General features: G+C 40.4%; 1 protein-coding gene across 1 annotated transcript in view; it reads left to right on the forward strand.

Annotated features, from left to right (window-relative positions):
* Positions 1-19,339, forward strand: part of cacna1bb (calcium channel, voltage-dependent, N type, alpha 1B subunit, b) — a 120,212-nt gene that overhangs the window by 17,452 nt on the left and 83,421 nt on the right. The window contains exon 4 of the mRNA XM_063011264.1: positions 19,210-19,301. Within this exon, the coding sequence (XP_062867334.1) occupies positions 19,210-19,301 (92 nt within the window). The remainder of the gene's footprint in view (positions 1-19,209; positions 19,302-19,339) is intronic.

The raw sequence follows: 19,339 nt of genomic DNA on the forward strand, positions 1-19,339 counted from the left end.
CCTTAAAGCTTCTTTGAGCGTCCAAAAAGCTGGAAATCAGATGCCGCTAAATCCGGACCATAAGCGTCTCTCAGTCTCTCAGACACGACCGATTACTACTCCTCCCGCTCTCATCGCTTCCAACCAAAATAGAAAAGTTTGGACACATCTGATATACAGTAGAATAACAGAACAGTGTTGTCTGGACCTCAGAGAGCTTGTGGATTACAAACATTTAGTATACACCAAAGTTCGGTAAACACCCCTTTTCCCGCTATTTGCTTCCAGCGTGGTCATCTTTAATTAAAATCATGCCTGCACCCTCCTCCACCCCTCTGGTAAAGGAGGGCTGAGACTATAACATGTCCCCTCCAACATGCATGTAGTCTTGGACACAGTTCCATTGTGTTCAGGGACTCTTCTTGCACTCTGCCCCTTTATATGAGACTCCTTGTGGTCGATTGGCACCCTGGACACACACACATTCGATTAGAATACTGGTCACTGAAAATAAGTAAATAAATAAATAAATAAATAAAAGAAATCACATGATCAGGGGTACATAAATTTACAGTGACAGCATACAGATGCCTCTTGGGGAAATCTATGCTAATTCAGTGCTGCATTTCGTTAGCGCAAGGCCAGTTGGGTTGGATCTGTGGTGCTGCCTCCAAACAGGAGACACTATCTGAAACACTGTGAGAAATCTCCACTCCCCCATCCCCTACCTCGTCCTCTTTATTTCTGGCTCTTCAGTTTCACCCCTCGGGCTTTTACTGACAGCAAGTCCCCCCGTCTCCTCACCTGACATTTAAATGTTAGCGCTTGTTCAGATCTAAAGAAAGCCAAAACGATACACAGGGTCATTCCCTGTTACTCTGGTCTTGTCCCCATTTCCCTCATGTGTGGGGTCTCTGTCAGTGTTTTGCAGAATCTACAAATCCAACATAAGAGTGGTCGATCCATTTATTATAATGTTTACACCATGTATTTATGTATAATATACATTTTATATCATATTAAATTAAACTGTTAGGCGCCAAGGTGGCACAGCGGCACTGGGATTCCAAACCCCCAGAGTTTGAATCTCAGCTGTGCTACTGGTCAACTGGGTGCCCCCTAGCAGCCACAATTGGCTGTGCCGGCAGAAGACAAAATAAAAGGGGGGTGGGGTAGTGGGGAAGTTGTAGCCTAGCGGTTAAAGTACTGGACTAGTAAGCAGAAGGTCGCTGGTTCAAACCCCACCACTGCCAGGTTGCCACTGTTGTGCCCTTAAGCAAGGCCCTTAACCCTGAATTGCTTTAAATAAAAGCGTCTGCTAAATGCTGAAAATGTTAAATGTAAGAAGGGGTTGGTGGACGCTTTGGGGTCCCTATATACACTATGGTTCTGTCTGAAGGGCAAGGATAGCTCAGGTGGTTACGGTACTGGACTAGTAATCAAGAGGTTGCTGGTTTAAGCCCCACCACTGCCAAGTTGCCACTGTTGGACCCCTGAGCAAGGCCCTTAACCCTCAATTGCTCAAAATTGTGTTCAGTCATAACTGTAAGTCGCTTTGGATAAAAAAGCGTCTGCTAAATGCCGAGATGTAGATGAGATGATGAAGACCCTTGGATGAAACAGAAAGTCGGTTATGAGCCAGGAGGAAACCCACACAGACACAGGGAGAACATGCAAACTCCACACAGAAAGGACCCGGACCACTCAACCTAGGAAATGAACCCAGGGCCTTTTTGCTGTGAGGTGACAGTGCTACCCACCGAGCCCCTGTGCCTGACCAGCAGAACAAACCTCAGTGAGAGATGTGTACCTACCTCCTATCCTGTATCTAACTGTTCCTGCCAGCTTGACCTGCCCTAATATGCTGGTTTATCTTCATTCCCAGTAAACGTCAGTAGAGCAAGAGTTCATGATATGAGTCAGCTCATCAAATGATAAATTTGGTTTGGAGGGATCTAACTGAGTGTGTTCTGTCTCTCTTAACCCCCTTGAAAAAAAACCCCCAAAACAATATGCTGGGACTCTGTTGAATGTGTTTTTACAGCTTCTGGGAGGAAATTAAGTGGAGATTAGGCTGGGAGATAATCAGCTTGGCGTACGGAGCGGCTGGTCTTTTTGTCAGCTAGCTACCAGCTGCGTTTGTGCCAGGAGACAGGAGCTGCCCTGTGTGGGCTGGTGAAAGACACTTTACTTCAGCAGGGTTGGGTTTGCATTTCCTCTAGAAGAAGAAATGAATGTCCATGTTTATTGGGATTATTAAGTCATCCAGCATTGGTGTCTTACTTCAGAAATGCTGTATATTAACTAAACGAGCACAACTTCCCACAGACACACTCCATGACCTTGTAGAAGCCAGTCCAAAAGAATAGAGGCTGTTATAGGCGCAAAGAGAATGTAATGAAGGGTTTGACAGGTCAGAAGTGGCGTGCAGCTAATTTTACACATGTTGATAGGATGATAGTAATTGGGTGTTGATAGGGGTGACTGTGTGTGTGTGTGTGTGTGTGTGTGTGAGCAGGTGTGATTGCATTAGTGTGAAGCTGGTGTCCAGTTGAAGTGTTGCTGTCGAGCTGGCAGAAGTGCGAATGCACCGGGTTCCTCACCTAATTACATATTTCTGCCTCATTTACCCACTGCTGCCCGCCTCATTGACCCTCGTCCCTCACACACTGAGCTCGGACCAGGGTTCACGCATATTGATGTAGCGGTTCATAAATACACTGACTGTCCATTTTATCAGCTCCACTTACCATATAGAAGCACTTTGTAGTTCTACAATTACTGACTGTACTGTAGTCTGTCTGTTTCTCTACATATCTTTGTAGCCTGCTTTCACCCTGTTCTTCAGTGGTAATGCCCCCACAGGACCACCACAGAGCAGGTATTATTTAGGTGGTGGATCATTCTCAGCACCGCAGTGACACTGACATGGTGGTGGTGTGTTAGTGTATGTTGCTGCTGGAGTTTTTAAACACCGTGTCCACTCACTGTCCACTCTATTAGACACCTACCTAGTTGGTTCACCTTGTAGATGTAAAATCAAAGACAATCACTCATCTATTGCTGCTGTTTGAGTTGCTCATCTTCTAGACCTTCATTAGTGGTCACAGGACGCTGCCCACGGGCTGTTGGCTGGATATTTTTGTGTGGTGGACTATTCTCAGTCCAGCACTGACAGTGAGGTGTTTAAAAACTCCATCAGCATTGCTGTGTCTGATCCACTCATACCAGCACAACACACACTAACACACCACCACCATGTCAGTCACTGCAGTGCTGAGAATGATCCAACACCCAAATAATACCTGCTCTGTGGTGGTCCTGTGGGGGTCCTGACTATTGAAGAACAGCATGAAAGGGGGCTAACAAAGCATGCAGAGAAACAGATGGAGTACAGTCAGTAATTGTAGTACTACAAAGTGCTTCTATATGGTAAGTGGAGCTGATAAAATGGACAGTGAGTGTAGAAACAGATGTATACATGTGTTTCATAAATATAATCTAAGCCAATGACACAAACTCGCAACTCATCACAAGTCATGTGACTCACTGTAGCTGCAGTTTTTTATGCCTTTTATGCCTCTTCAATACAAATGACCACTGACAATGTAATTAATAATCTAATAAATCAAATTTATTTTGTGGGACAAAATCAGTCGTGTTTGAAAATCCTGTTGAGGCAGCAAACTTGTGGACGATTTCCAGATTCTAATTAGTGCATCGTGTGCAAACGCATTAGAGGCAAAGGTTTAAAACACCGGCTTAATGAATAATTAGAGACTAATTTTTGTTTAATTTGTTTCCTAATGATGGAGAAACTCATGCAGTAAATCCCAGCTTGTTTTCTGAGAGTATGACATCATACTAAATAAGTAAAAAAATCCTTTTCGTATAATCCTATAATCCATATAAAAAAAAATAGTCCTTTATGGGCGCTCAGATAACAAAAACACACTTGCCCACCAGAGCTCCTGAGTTTGAATCTCAGCTCTGCTAGGGCCAGCCGGGTGCCTACATGGACAATGATTGGCTCATCTGAGGGAGGGAAGGAGGTCATAGGGATTGCTGCAATCATGACCCCTACTGGCTGATCGATGGAGCCTGTGCTTGTCTCTCTGTGTGCGATACGGATCTCTATATGAACCCGCCTAGTACAGGTGAAAAGAAGTGGTCGGCAGCAGTAGCTGGGGACAGTGGTGGCCTAGTGGGTAGGGCCTTGGGCTATCATCTGAAAGGTAGAGCGCTCTGTCTGAAAACGTAGTGAGCTGCCTTGTTTCCTACTTCCTCCCTAGGCAGCTACCTAAGTAGAGAGGATTCTAATAAGTAATCGACCTCCACCCTTTCATCATTACACTAAATAAATGATCTCTCGCTCTCCAGGAATAATTATCATCATTACGATTCAATATAAGATCCTCGTAAACAAAGAAAGGCGGAACTTCTGACCCAGATCAATGTTCCAATGGCAAAAATATGAAATTATGGTCGTATCAGACTTTGTTATCTTTGTTGTGGTTATTCATTCATCCAAATAAAGATCCAAATGATTCACTTTAAAAGAATACATTACTGGAGTACAGATGGCAGGAGCTTTAGTCACTGACCACTCAACTGGAGTAATGTATATTGTTTTTCAGTATAGGCCTGAATACCAATCAGGTGGCACAGGAGTGAAGACGATAGACCGCTTCTGCTAAGATCGAGGGTTTAAATTCCAGGCTCAGATAGAAATAGGAGGGTCGCATATGGAAAGACTGTTGTGTTGTTTTTCAGGGTAAAACTGTCCAGGGTGCGGACCAGATCCACAGTGGCGACCCCCTAGTAATTTATACAGTTTTTACTCTTCTAAAACTGCTAAATATACACCGATTAGGCATAACATTATGACCACCTTCCTAATATTGTGTTGGTCCCCCTTTTGCTGCCAAAACAGCCCTGACCCGTCGAGGCATGGAGTCTGACACCTTTCTATCAGAACCAGCATTAACTTCTTCAGCAATCTGAGCTACAGTAGCTTGTCTGTTGGATTGGACCACACGTCCCAGCCTTCTCTCCCCACGTGCATCAATGAGCCTTGGCCGCCCATGACCCTGCCGCCGGTTTACCACTGTTCCTTCCTTGGACCACTTTTGATAGATACTGACCACTGCAGACCGGGAACACCCCACAAGAGCTGCAGTTTTGTTGATGCTCTGACCCAGTCGTCTAGTCATTACAATTTGACCCTGGTCAAACTCACTCAAATCCTCACGCCCGCCAATTTTTCCTGCTTCTAACATCAACTTTGAGGATAAAATGTTCACTTGCTGCCTATGATATCCCACCCACTAACAGGTGTTATTCACTTCACCTGTCAGTGGTCATAATGTTATACCGGTGTATGTAAGTGTGAATATGCGTATGGGGAAAAGGGGGGTTGTATATATGGTGGGTGATAGATATGTGTAGATAGCCAGCATGAGTAAGCGATGTGACTAGGCTTCATGTTCGTCATGACGTGTTTTACAGGAAATGAAACGTAGCCACTATATGAAATGCTAGCGGTATGAGATAGCCGTAAGAATAGAGAGTGCAGTGTGGATCAGTCTCTTAGATCTTTCAATGGAGTATTGTCCTGGAGTGTCATTACTATAAGGTCATTACATGCTTGTAAGTGAAATGAAAGATTTCAGTCTGTGTGACGTTAAATCCCATCCCCCACCCCCTACGATATTTCTTCTGTTGTTTCTTTTCCATTTGTCTCCTTTTCCTAGTCATTTACTTTTTATACCTAACATCTTAACAGGCTTGTGGTACAGCAGAGTAGTGCCTATGTCCAAGTAAGCAACTTTAAGCTTGACTGAACTTGGTTTGTGATCACAGGACAAAGAAAACGCAGGAGCAGTGGCTTCTTTCATTAAGAGGTCACAGTGTTAAAGATAACAGTTGACTGGATTGGAGAATTTATTGGCACGATCGTGGGTTCCAACAGCAGTGGAATAGCTGAAGAACAAGGAACAGAACTGTGGGCCTCCCTTTATACTGCTCTAGTCATATCACATTGGGTGTTGGACTTTGGAACCTTCATTCTGTGCTGATTGTTGTTTCTTATCTGCTTACAACAGCTTAATGACAGACATGTCACTTATCTCTCATATTAAGCATAAAATCCACAGGACCACCACAGAGCAGGTATTATTTAGGTGGTGGATCATTCTCAGCACTGTAGTGACAATGACATGGTGGTGGTGTGTTAGTGTGTGTTGTGCTGGTATAAGTGGATCAGACACAGCAGCTCTGCTGGAGTTTTTAAACACTGTGACCACTCACTGGCCACTCTATTAAACACTCCTACCTAGTTGGTCCACCTTGTAGATGTAAAGTCAGAGACGATCGCTCATCTATTGCTGCTGTTTGAGTTTGTCATCTTCTAGACCTTCATCAGTGGTCACAGGATGCTGCCCACGGGGCGCTGTTGGCTGGATATTTTTGGTTGGTGGACTATTCTCAGTCCAGCAGGGACAGTGAGGTGTCCCTTTATCAGTGCTGCTGTGTCTGATCCACTCATACCAGCACAACACACACTAACACACCACCACCATGCCAGTGTCACTGCAGTGCTGAGAATGATCCACCACCTAAATAATACCTGCTCTGTGGTGGTCCTGTGGGGGTCCTGACCATTGAAAAACAGGGTGAAAGGGGGCTAACAAAGCATGCAGAGAAACAGATGGACTACAGTCAGTAATTGTAGAACTACAAAGTGCTTCTATATGATAAGTGGAGCTGATAACATGGACAGTGAGTGTAGAAACAGTGATGGTTTTAATGTTATGCCTGATTGGTGTATATGCTTGTGTATTTTTTTATGTGTGATTATTATCATGCTATATTGTTCCTAGTATACAGAATGATTTGTTATGTACTCTCGCTCACCCTGTCCCACTGTCAGGTGTTAAAATCTAGAATGATGGTCGCTTAACACATCATTATATTCCCACTCCTGCCATCATGTTTCTTTACACGTTGGCTAAGTGATTCATGTGAATAGCTGTCAATGAGGGTCCCAGCTGCTTGGCTCCTCGTATAATGAGTTTAGCTATCTTTATTGACATAGCGCCTATTTAGTAACTCATTCGTCGCCAAGCCTCTCCCCAATCTCCGGCCCGAGACTCGGCTCCGCACCTGCCGTTTTGTCTTATCTCAGTGCTTTAGAGTTAACTCAGTTTAACAGCTTTATTTTCATCTCAAAGCTCTCGGTTGCACCAGAAATGTGATGCTCTACTGAACCATACTGTTTGGCACTGGAAACTGTCATTTAACTAAACTAAAAATGCTTAAGACACCAAAAAGTAAAGATTATAACATGTTTATATAATAGTGTGAGAAATTTCTAGTGTCATTTAGTCCACTCTTCATCTCCTGCGAGGCTAGAATGCATTCAAAGTGACCACAGTGGTTTTCACAGCTGTTAAATTAGCTGATACGCTACATGTATTTTTAACCCTAACAATGAGTTTGTTGTGCACCCTATTCCAAAACTATAAGTCTTAATATGGAGTTGCCGCTCCGTCTTAGTGCCTATTCAGCCTAAAGAGCCTTTGTGAGACCAGGCACTGATAGTGTTGAATGAACAGATGTGCTATTTAGTTAACACAGTATTAATCAAAAACAGAACTAGAGTTTTTGGTGTTGATTGGTCGTACAGAGGCAATTCTGTAAATAGATCACACAAATGATCAGAACTTGTTTAATGTCTGTTGAGCCTAACAAGGATCAAGATAATGCAGAAAATGTCTAGTGTCTTTCAGTCCAAGCTTTATCTGCAAGGCTAGACTGCATTCAAAGTGACCTCAGTAGTTTTCACAGCTGTTAAATTCAGGTCATATGATACATGGCCAAATGTATGTTAAAACCTAACAATGGGTTTGTCATACATAATATTACAAAACAATAGGTGATAATATGAAGTTGCCGCCTCTTCTTTGTGCCTATTCAGTCTAGACACTGATAATGTTGAACACGAAGGCCTGGCTTGTTTCAGTTCATCCCCAAGGTGCCATGGATCTGTAAAGGCCAGTGGATTTCCTTCACACTGAAAACAGGTCCACAAATAATTCCTGACCGTGTCCTCCATGACTCAGATGTGTCATATCAAGGGTGTGAAGGAAGCCCTGGAACTTGAGGAAGTGCTAATGAAGTGAGACCTGGTGGAAACGTTTTCAAATCACATAATGAATTTGGTTTTGAGGAACGCTTGAAAAAGCACGTTCTTAAGGTATACCAAAGTTAGATTGGCGCTTCTAAATATGTAATATATATGCTGATCCAAGCGCCCAGAATGGTATACGTACCCTTATGTACCTGAACCTCAAGAAACATAAATTAACAACATAAAAGTTAACATTCTCAGCATTGTGCCTTACCCCTTGTTTAGGTATGATTGGTCAATGCCCCAAATCAGCCTTTGGAGGTTATAATCACCTTTATTTCCATCCACGTGTAGCAAAGCAAGCTACAGTCAACAGAGACAAGATGAAGGGAAGTAAGGAGTTATCTTTATTTTAAATTCCTGCTTGGTGTTGCAAATAAAGTTTTTATTTATAATTGCTTATTTATGTCCCACAGTTCTTACAATTTAGTTTCAGTGTTCCAGTATGTGCAAATAACCACACGCTTGTTTGAAAGACTAAAATTCTTCTAAAAAATTAAATACAATAAAACAATTCTATTTAAACCCTGTGTATATTTACAAATCACCATGTAAATACAGTGGTACCCTGAAACTCAACGTCAACTGGTTCCGGGACTGGCGTTGAGTTTTAAGGTATTTTTTCCCTTAAGGATGTATGAGAAACCTGTTAATGCATTCCATGGTCCAGTGGACTATAATATTAAAACATTGAAATTAAAAGCTGATTCCTACAATTTCTCAGAACCTCGAGCTATAACACAAGTTTAAAAGTGAAACAGTGAGGAGAATTCAGCTAAACACAGATACATGTGGAGCTTTCAGAGTGAATCTGATGGTTTTGTCTCATATGCGCACTTTGATGACGTATTACCGCACTGCTCAAGCCGAGCGCTGGACAAAGCAACTGTTCATTGTTCATTTGAAATTAAATAAATAATTTTTTAAAACACAAACTGAACACTGTTGAGTTTAAGGGAAATGTTAAGTTTAAGGGTACAGATTTCTCGACGAAAAGGTTGAGTTTCAAAGATTTTAAATTTAGGGGACGTTGAGTTACAAGGTACCACTGTACTCTATTTTTTTATCTTATTTTTTATTGTATTATTGCTGCTGGTCTCAGAGAGAGCTACCAAACAAAGTTTCATAGTATAACTACAATAACAATAAACTCTATCTCTCTATCTGTCCGTCTGTCTGTCTGTCTGTAAAGTAGTGTAATGAACATTACAGACTCACTCAGTAACTGTAGTAATAACCTTATAATGCCTCGCACATCAATCACAGCGAGCACCAGAGCAGTCCATTTAGTTCTGGTCTGGTTCATTAATGTGCTGAGGAACGCAAAATAAAAAGGTAAAAGAAAATGAATTTAATCAGAACTGTAAATCCATTAATGGAAAACAATTTGACATTCAGAGATACAAGCAGCGTGTTCCCTGCGTCTGCTGACAAAGACTCTCGTCATGGAACAATGCTCTGAAAGAGAAGCGTTGGCTTTCTGTTCTCCCTCTTCTGAACCTTTCATAACAGGAGAACATTAGTCACACCAAATCAAGCATGTTGTGTGAATAAATTCATGCCTGCATATGGTTGTGAAAATCCTACAGAATACATCAGCAATACGCTCACCAAACACGATAGTAGGAACTATTTTATTTACACCAAACATACACTATATGGCCAAAAGTTTGTGGACATCCCTCCTTATTACTGGGTACAAATGTTTCAGACACACTTATTAATAAAGATGTATAAAGTCAATTACGCTAAATACATTATATGCAGATGAGTTCTCGAGCTCTCGAATTAGAATCCCGGGTGGTGCTATTGACCTGGCTGGCATGAAGACAGGCACAATTTACTGTGCCTGAGGGAGGCAGGTCAACTTGCTTTCATCCGCTGTACAATTGTGGCACCAGCACCATATATATTATAATATAAAGTATATTTCGGCTTTTATATTATATAAAGTGGTCACAATGAAACTAAATTAGGTTAGTACTGGACTATTGATCAGAAGATTGCTGGTTCAAGCCCCATCACTACTAAGTTGTCATTGTTGGGTCCCTGAGCAAGGACTTCAGTTGCTTCAATGTATTTGGTTACAATTGTGAGTCACTTTAGATTTTTAGATTAAATAGTCTGATAGTGTAAATACAGTATTTAAAAACATATAAAATTTAAAGAATTCATTATGATTGTGTTTTTATTACACACCCGAGCACTTTATTAGGAACACCTACCTTTTATGTACATTCCTTACTTATGTTATATTTGTAGGTATACAATTACTTACAGTAGCTCTTTGTCCCATTCCTGTACCCTGTGCATTGATCTAAACGGACCCCCACTGAGCAGATGATGATTGAGTGGTGGGGCATTCTCAGTATTGGTAGTACTGGTGTGTGCTGTTTTGTGTATGTATGAGTGCAGCAGGTGCAGCAGTGTAATTGGGATTTGGCTCTTTATTGTGTTTTTATTACACTCCCCGAGCACTTTATTAGGAACACCTATCTGCTATGTACATTCCTTACTACATTCCTTACCCTGCGCATTAATCTAAAAGGACCCTGATGGAGTGGATGATGTTTGAGTGGTGGGGTGTTCTCAGTACTGGTGTGTGCTGTTCTGTGTATGTATGAGTGCAGCAGATGCAGCAGTGTTGTTGGGATTTGGCTCTTTATTAGGAACACAGCGTATTCTGTTTCATGTTTTATATTGTGTTGTTTATTCTGCTAGTGTATTCTGTGAACATTTGAAGTGAAGGGGACATGATTAAAAACTGATTTTATGTGAATGGCAGGTATTTAAAATCATCTTGACTGTACATAAAAAAATGAGTTTTTTAAAAGACCTGAAGTGTTTACACTGCCATTTAAAAATATAATCTTGGTCACATCATGAAAAATATCTAGTGTCTATAAAAGAGAGTGAGTTCTTTATATGAGCTGGGCTAATCCTTGTCCTGATACGTGTTTCAGATTAGAATGTGTATGGATGTAATGAGTGCAGTGTGTGTGTGTGTGTGCGCTGCATGGTGTGATGTCTGATGCTAATGGTTCGTGATAGGCAGCATGGCTTCATTAGCCTCCTCATCTACAGTATTGTCAAAAGTTCCTTCTCTGCCCACCCACACAGGTCATGTGATTTTTTGGCTTATCAGAAACGATGAAGCCATCACATCACCTTTCTTCCTCAACAGAGAAGGACTGGAGCATGGCCACTACACACGCCTAGCTGTGAAAGTAAATATAGAAAGACGTGAGAGATCCTAAACATTCAAAAATGAACTGACTCTAAATTATCAGAAGAAGCGATTTTAAACAGCACTAATTTCTCTCCAGTGTAAAAGTGAAAAATATGAAGTAAAATCTCTTTCTTTTCTGTTTTAACTGCTTATACAACAGGTAGACATGTGCTACATTAGCTTAGCTTGCTAAAAACAACATTTTTGACCTAAACATTGTGTAAACCTCAATGTAAACAAGGCTTCCTTGCTTAATCTGGTCTTGTGTGATGATTTAAAAATGATTTCAGATCCTAGTCAGGTCGGTTCTAATTGGCAAGGCTGGGAGATTAGCTGAAAACCAGCTATAACAGCACAACACCAGTTTTTTTACACTGAGATTAGCTAAACTAGCGCAATACTAACTTATAAAGCTATTTCTCAAGCAAAGTTCTTGATTCTCAAGAGTCAAATTTATTTATGAATGTTCATTAGCATTTTTCAATGCCAGCAAAATCAGAATTAATTTAAAATGCCAAGAAACAGCTAATTTGCTAACTGCTACACTTTCTCTGTACGCTTTGTCCTCCTCCTATACCCCGTGCATTGATCTAAAAGGACCCCCACTCAGCAGATGTTTGTACTGGTAGTACTGGTGTGTGCTGTTCTGTGTATGTATGAGTTCAGCAGGTGCAGCAGTGTTGTTGGGATTTGGCTCTTTATTAGGAACACATACCCTGTTAGCACTGGTTGTAGTGAACAATTAGAGACACATTGTGTGTTCATCTGGTCTAGTCTTACATCAGCGGACACTTTCACAGGGCGCTAAAGGGACCCTGTTGATTAATGAATGGGGTACCGGGGGACACAGGCTACAGTCAGTATTTGCATACCCACAAGGTATATCTGTATGGTAGGAGGAGCTTATACAATATTGAATAAACGTAGGTGCCAGATGGGTGTTTCTAATAAAGTGATCGTTGTATGATTGGAAGCTGAGTTTAATGAGCTTGCTTGGAAAATTTGGAAAACCTGAATACATGAGTTATTAATGTTAAATTTGTCAGAGCTAAATTGCTAACTATGAATTATTAAGATTGTTTAAATGTCCAGCTAAAATCTCTCAGTTTTATCAAGGCATTGCCTGCATTGAAAAGCAACATTGCTGATGTGAATGTGGCGTGATGCTGCACTCTCTCGGGAGTGAACCATCTCTCATGTAAAGGTGTGAAAAACTCAATTCTAGCAGAGTTCATGTGGGTACAGTAATTACCCGACTGCATTCCATTCTAGGAGGTGTAAAAAAAACTCCCTGCCAGACTAAATCCTTGCTTACTAGCTTAAAAAAATAATAAGGAAATGAAAAACAACATTCAGTAGAAAGTAATGAGGCGAGCGTGTGTAAATTCAGCTACATTAATTATAATTCAATTTTATACTTGATTAATAACTTACTGACAGTAATTTTAGATGAGTGTATGAATAGCACTTGTTGAATACTTGAACAAATTCATTTACTGTAGTGGCATTAAAAACACAAACCCTTCTTGTGAATACTGTACCCTATGGTACATCACACATTTAGTGGTTCTTTCCTTTGCCAAGTGCTAATACTTGTTACCCTTCTCCCCAAGGAACCAAGTGTACCGAAGCAGGCTGTACCAGTAGAATGAGAAACAGTCAAACAGAATCAGGACTGAATAGAAATACGAGGGATCTTCAAAAAGTTTCCACACTTTTATATTTTGGTTGGAAACAGTGAGGGTGGGAGGAGTAGTAATCGGTCGTATTTGAGAGACTGAGAGAAAGAGCTTATAGTCTGGATTTAGCGCCATCTGATTTCCACTATTTTGGACGCTCAAAGAAGCTTTAAGGGGAAAAAGATTTTCATGCGGTGCATCAGTGACATTTTTTGCTAATGGCATTAAAAAATTGGTACGACGATGGGAAAAATTCTATGACCATGTAGAAAAGTGATGTCATTTGTTTTCAAAATTCTTAATAAATAGAGTTTATAAAGTGCGGAAACTTTTTGAAGAACCCTCATAATACAAGTGTTATATTTCAAACCCAACAGGACTACATTTCATCAAAGCAAACTAAACACAGCTGCAGAAAATGAAACACCACAAGAACCCCAGTGGGGCAACCAGGGACCAAGCATACTGAAGCGGGCTCGCGAGAAACAGTCAAACAGAATCACCACTGGAAAGAAACAACACAAGTGCCATATTTAAAACCCAACTGCAATACATTTGATCAAAGCTGACCACTGTGGGGCAAATCATAAATTGTCCCGCTGTTGCAACTGCTTTTGTTTACAGTTACCTTGGCAAATTTGATCTCAATGTCTGGTGGAGAATGGATTGGTGTACTGAGACATACTGTAGTTAATTTTCACCTGTGCTTGTATGTACACCTAGCCATGGCGCTTTCCACAGCACTGGCACCCACTCGTGTTTAAGGCTGGGGTTGAAAGATCCCACATAACCGGGTGGTACAAACCTTCAACACCTTCAGGATGATTCCATCAGGTCTTGCAACAATGCTCAGTGTCTCTCTACCTGTATCTGGTCTGATAGTTTTGATTTCTTAGACAGTGGTTATTAGGTTAGGGTGGGTGAATGCGAGTGTGGGAGGACTGGGGTGATGATTGGGGGATTTGCTGCTGCAGATGTGGGGGAGGGTGTGATGCTGAACATATCAAAAAACATATTCAGCTTGTTTTCTCTGTCTAAACTGCCTAAAGATTGTGTTCTTTGGCCTTGAAGCCGATAATCTTCTTCAGACCAGTTCACACTTCCACGTTCCCTCCAGCTTCCTTCTCTAAAATGTAGTTCTATGACCAAAGACGGGTCAAGCTCAGAATTATAATGTTGTTCTTAATAAAATGCTATCGACTGTCTATTTCTACATTTTGCCTGTGACCAATGGCAGCAATCATCCCAAAGCATATTTCTTGTGGCTGGGCTCAGAGCTCTTCTGCTTCTGATTTATGCTTCTGTCAATACGAGGGATATTAAAAACCACTTTTATTTTTCACTCTGACACCTACTTGCTTGACTGGAACATTTAGAATAATAAAACCATGACAGTGCCATGCCGTGCAAAGAAAAATGTCACATACACCTGAAACAATAGGTTTGTTCGAAAAGCTAGGGAGCTCTCTACATAGGCAGCATTTTACGTCATCCTATGCGTGCTCCCGAGAATGAGGCTGTTCGAAATCCTAGATGCCTTAACATCCTCACTACTGAGGCATCTTAAAATTTCAATGTTATTTTGACCCAAGAACGAGTGAGCATCGGAAGCGTCCTTAGTGATCAAGGCAATCCCAGCATTCAGTGCGGCAGCTCTTCTCTCACAGAAAAAAAAAAAACATGGCTGACGGGACGGAGAAAGTTATTTTCAAACGTAAATAAATTATTACTGATTTTTAACTTGTATAAACTTGTACATGTGTTTTTATTTGCAAGTTCGGGCTTGTCAGCGAATCTAACGGTTTTCGGTACACGGAGGGAGATATGGAGAAGAGAGTTATGGGTTTAAATGACAAAATGCTAAATGCTAAATGCGAAACCCGATGGAATCGCTGTCTAAGTAGCGCGTTCGAATAACCTGACTTATAAGTCATTGACTTATTAGAATCCTCTCTACTGAGGCAGCTGCCTATGTAGGCAGTAAGACAGCAAGGCAGCTCCCTAGGTTTTCGAACACACCCATAGACACTTTGGTCTTACCTACACTCAGGGCTCATAAAGTCATGCGGCACAGTGGCTTGGTAAGTAGCACTGTCACCTCACAGCAAGAAGGTCCTGGGTTCGATCCCCAGGTGGGCTGGTCCGGGCCCTTTCTGTGTGGAGTTTGCATGTTCTCCCCGTGTCCGTGTGGGTTTCCTCCGGGTGCTCCGGTTTCCTCCTACAGTCCAAAGACATGCAAGTGAGGTGAATTGGAGACTGTGTTTCACCTCTGGTGACCTCTGGTCATTGTCTGAGCAAGGAAAATGCAGAAGGTGGATTGGTAACAACCCCAGGTTCTGCAGGGTGAAAAAGAGCCCTGTTATAACAAGCTTAGTCAGTGGGACAGTGGTAGCCTTTGGGCTATTAATCGAAATGTTGAAAGTTTTAATCCCAGCTCTGCCATGCAGCCACTGTTGGGCCCTTAAGCAAGGCCCCTAAGACTCTTGGTCATACAATACAATGACTGACCCTGTGCGCTGACCCCAGCTTCCAAACGAGCTAGAATACACGGAAAAAGAATTTCACTGTACTGTACACATGTATATAAATAATAATAATGTATTATTATTAATAATTAATATTATTATTATTATTAATTTATTATTATATTTAATTAATATAATAATATTATTTATTTCTAAATAAAATTATTATTTAATTGAATTTAATTATTTAATAATGTATAAAATAAAAAAATTATGTATTTTAAATAAAATAATATAATAAATAAATAAATTAACAAAATGTACTTTTTTAGTCAGAACGGCTAAAGAAATGTCTACAGTTTCAGGTGGAAAACTTTCACTTTTTTTTTACCCCCCACTTGCCTGTCACTTTTCTTTTGGCTTGGGTTTGTATATGCTGAGTGGGTGGACACGTCGCGGGGGTGTTACGACAGCTCTGACACATTTACCGCACAACCCTCCAACACACTGATGATCTTTTCATTCCAGCTATGCCGCTGTCCTTTTTCCATCCCCATTTCCACTTTCTCCGTTCACCTTCTCATCCCCTCCTCAGCGCGGCCCTGTATGTGATGTTCCTCCCGCAGCTATCCACGTTCCCTCTTGAAAACGCTCCATGCCCCTCAGCTTTTCATCTTTCCTTTTGCTTTTGTTTCATTCATCTGTGCTGTGTATCTGGTTCAGATGCAGCATCTATAGAGGAATAATGCTATGAAAGCCCAGTGGTTTGGTTTCCTGAGGGCTGGAGAACGTGATGTAAGACGAGCACGGCGCTTTCAAGAAGGCGCACATACTGGTTCCGGTTCACTGCTCAATGAGGCTAATTTCTGAAATCAAGACTCATGCGTGCTATGGTAGCTGACCTCGTCTCCCTGGCAACGTCAAATCACTGTCATCCTGGAACTGGATCCATGATGGGATTAGATAAGATTATGTTCATTTCAACACCCACTTGTGTACAGATGCCCGAGGGTGGCGTTTAGTTTATTTGAAAGGCGGATGTTTTTAATTTAATCCCGGTGTCCTTTTATGGTCCTGCAGCACATTAGAAGAAATACTGATACCCAGCACTGTTCTAGAGCTTAGCAGAAAGAGAACTGGTGGACTATTCCTGATTGGATGGGGTCTTGGTGGTGTGCTTTTGGAGGTGCTGGTGTAGGGGTGTGGTTATATACTTGGAAATTTGTACTAACTGGTTTATTCTGAACGGCATTGTGGTGAGTCCAGTGCAATCCAGAAACTCTTTATGCAAGACAGGAATGCATCTACCTAAGGGTAATTTTTTTAATGCATTTTACCCCCTTTTCTCCCAATTTAGCATAGCCAATCCCCTGCTGGCTCCCCGAAGGCGTCCAATGAGGGTGTATATTTGCCTGACACACACTTCCTCCGACATGTGTGCAGTCCACCAATCCCTTCTTATTCACCCATACTTCAGTGGATTTGCACATGAGGTCGGCACTTCATACGGAGAGCCACGCCCCGATCTATGCCCCGATCTCCACTTTCTGTACAGGTGCCCTGGGCAAACAAGGTGTTACACAGTGTTGATAACCCTGCGAGGCCAATTTGTCTGCTAGGGGGTGACCAGCTGAGCGGTAGCAGAGCCGAGATTCAAACCCGGGATCTCAGCGCTGGTGTGCTAGTGGATTATCGGTTCTACCCGGGTTCCAGCTTACCTTATAGATAGCCTACCTTATAGATAGCCTACCTTATAGATAGATAGATAGCTTACCGTATGGATAGCCTACCTTATAGATAGATAGATAGCTTACCGTATGGATAGCCTACCTTATAGATAGATAGCTTACCGTATAGATAGCCTACCTTATAGATAAATAGATAGCTTACCGTATAGATAGCCTACCTTATAGATAGATAGATAGCTTACCGTATGGATAGCCTACCTTATAGATAGATAGCTTACCGTATAGATAGCCTACCTTATAGATAAATAGATAGCTTACCGTATAGATAGCCTACCTTATAGATAGATAGATAGATAGATAGATAGATAGATAGATAGATAGATAGATAGATAGATAGATAGATAGATAGATAGATAGATAGATAGATAGCTTACCGTATAGATAGCCTACCTTATAGATAGATAGATAGATAGATAGATAGATAGATAGATAGATAGATAGATAGATAGATAGATAGATAGATAGATAGATAGATAGATAGCTTACCGTATAGATAGCCTACCTTATAGATAGATAGATAGATAGATAGATAGATAGATAGATAGATAGATAGATAGATAGATAGATAGATAGATAGATAGATAGCTTACCGTATAGATAGCCTACCTTATAGATAGATAGATAGATAGATAGCTTACTGTATAGATAGCCTACCTTATAGATAGATAGATAGCTTACCGTATAGATAGCCTACCTTATAGATAGATAGATAGCTTACCGTATAGATAGCCTACCTTATAGATAGATAGATAGATAGATAGATAGATAGATAGATAGATAGATAGATAGATAGATAGATAGATAGATAGATAGATAGATAGATAGATAGCCTACCTTATAAATAGCTTTCATTATAGCTTACCTTATAAATAGCTTTCATTATAAATAGCTTACCTTATAGATAGTTTACCTTATAAATAGCTTTCATTATAAATAGCTTACCTTATAGATAGTTTACCTTATAGATAGTTTACCTTATAAATAGCCTTTCATTATAAATAGCTTACCTTATAGACAGTTTACCTTATAGATAGTTTACCTTATAAATAGCTTTCATTATAAATAGCTTACCTTATAGATAGATAGATAGATAGATAGATAGATAGATAGATAGATAGATAGATAGATAGATAGATAGATAGATAGATAGATAGATAGATAGATAGATAGATAGATAGATAGCCTACCTTATAAATAGCTTTCATTATAGCTTACCTTATAAATAGCTTTCATTATAAATAGCTTACCTTATAGATAGATAGATAGATAGATAGATAGATAGATAGATAGATAGATAGATAGATAGATAGATAGATAGATAGATAGATAGATAGATAGATAGATAGATAGATAGCCTACCTTATAAATAGCTTTCATTATAGCTTACCTTATAAATAGCTTTCATTATAAATAGCCTACCTTATAGATAGATAGATAGATAGATAGATAGATAGATAGATAGATAGATAGATAGATAGATAGATAGATAGATAGATAGATAGATAGATAGATAGCCTACCTTATAAATAGCTTTCATTATAGCTTACCTTATAAATAGCTTTCATTATAAATAGCTTACCTTATAGATAGTTTACCTTATAAATAGCTTTCATTATAAATAGCTTACCTTATAGATAGTTTACCTTATAGATAGTTTACCTTATAAATAGCCTTTCATTATAAATAGCTTACCTTATAGACAGTTTACCTTATAGATAGTTTACCTTATAAATAGCTTTCATTATAAATAGCTTACCTTATAGATAGATAGATAGATAGATAGATAGATAGATAGATAGATAGATAGATAGATAGATAGATAGATAGATAGATAGATAGATAGATAGATAGATAGATAGATAGATATGAGTAACTAAAATGACTGATTATACCCTTAATACTTACACATGTCTTGCAGGATTTTGGCCAAGGTGGGCTCAGAATTTGACCTGAGGACGCTGCGGGCTGTTCGAGTGCTACGACCTCTCAAACTGGTATCAGGAATCCCCAGTAAGTGTGAAGGAACCTCTATATAAACACATATGCAG

Source organism: Trichomycterus rosablanca, chromosome 16 (genome assembly GCF_030014385.1).
Source record: "Trichomycterus rosablanca isolate fTriRos1 chromosome 16, fTriRos1.hap1, whole genome shotgun sequence".
Lineage (NCBI taxonomy): Eukaryota > Metazoa > Chordata > Actinopteri > Siluriformes > Trichomycteridae > Trichomycterus > Trichomycterus rosablanca.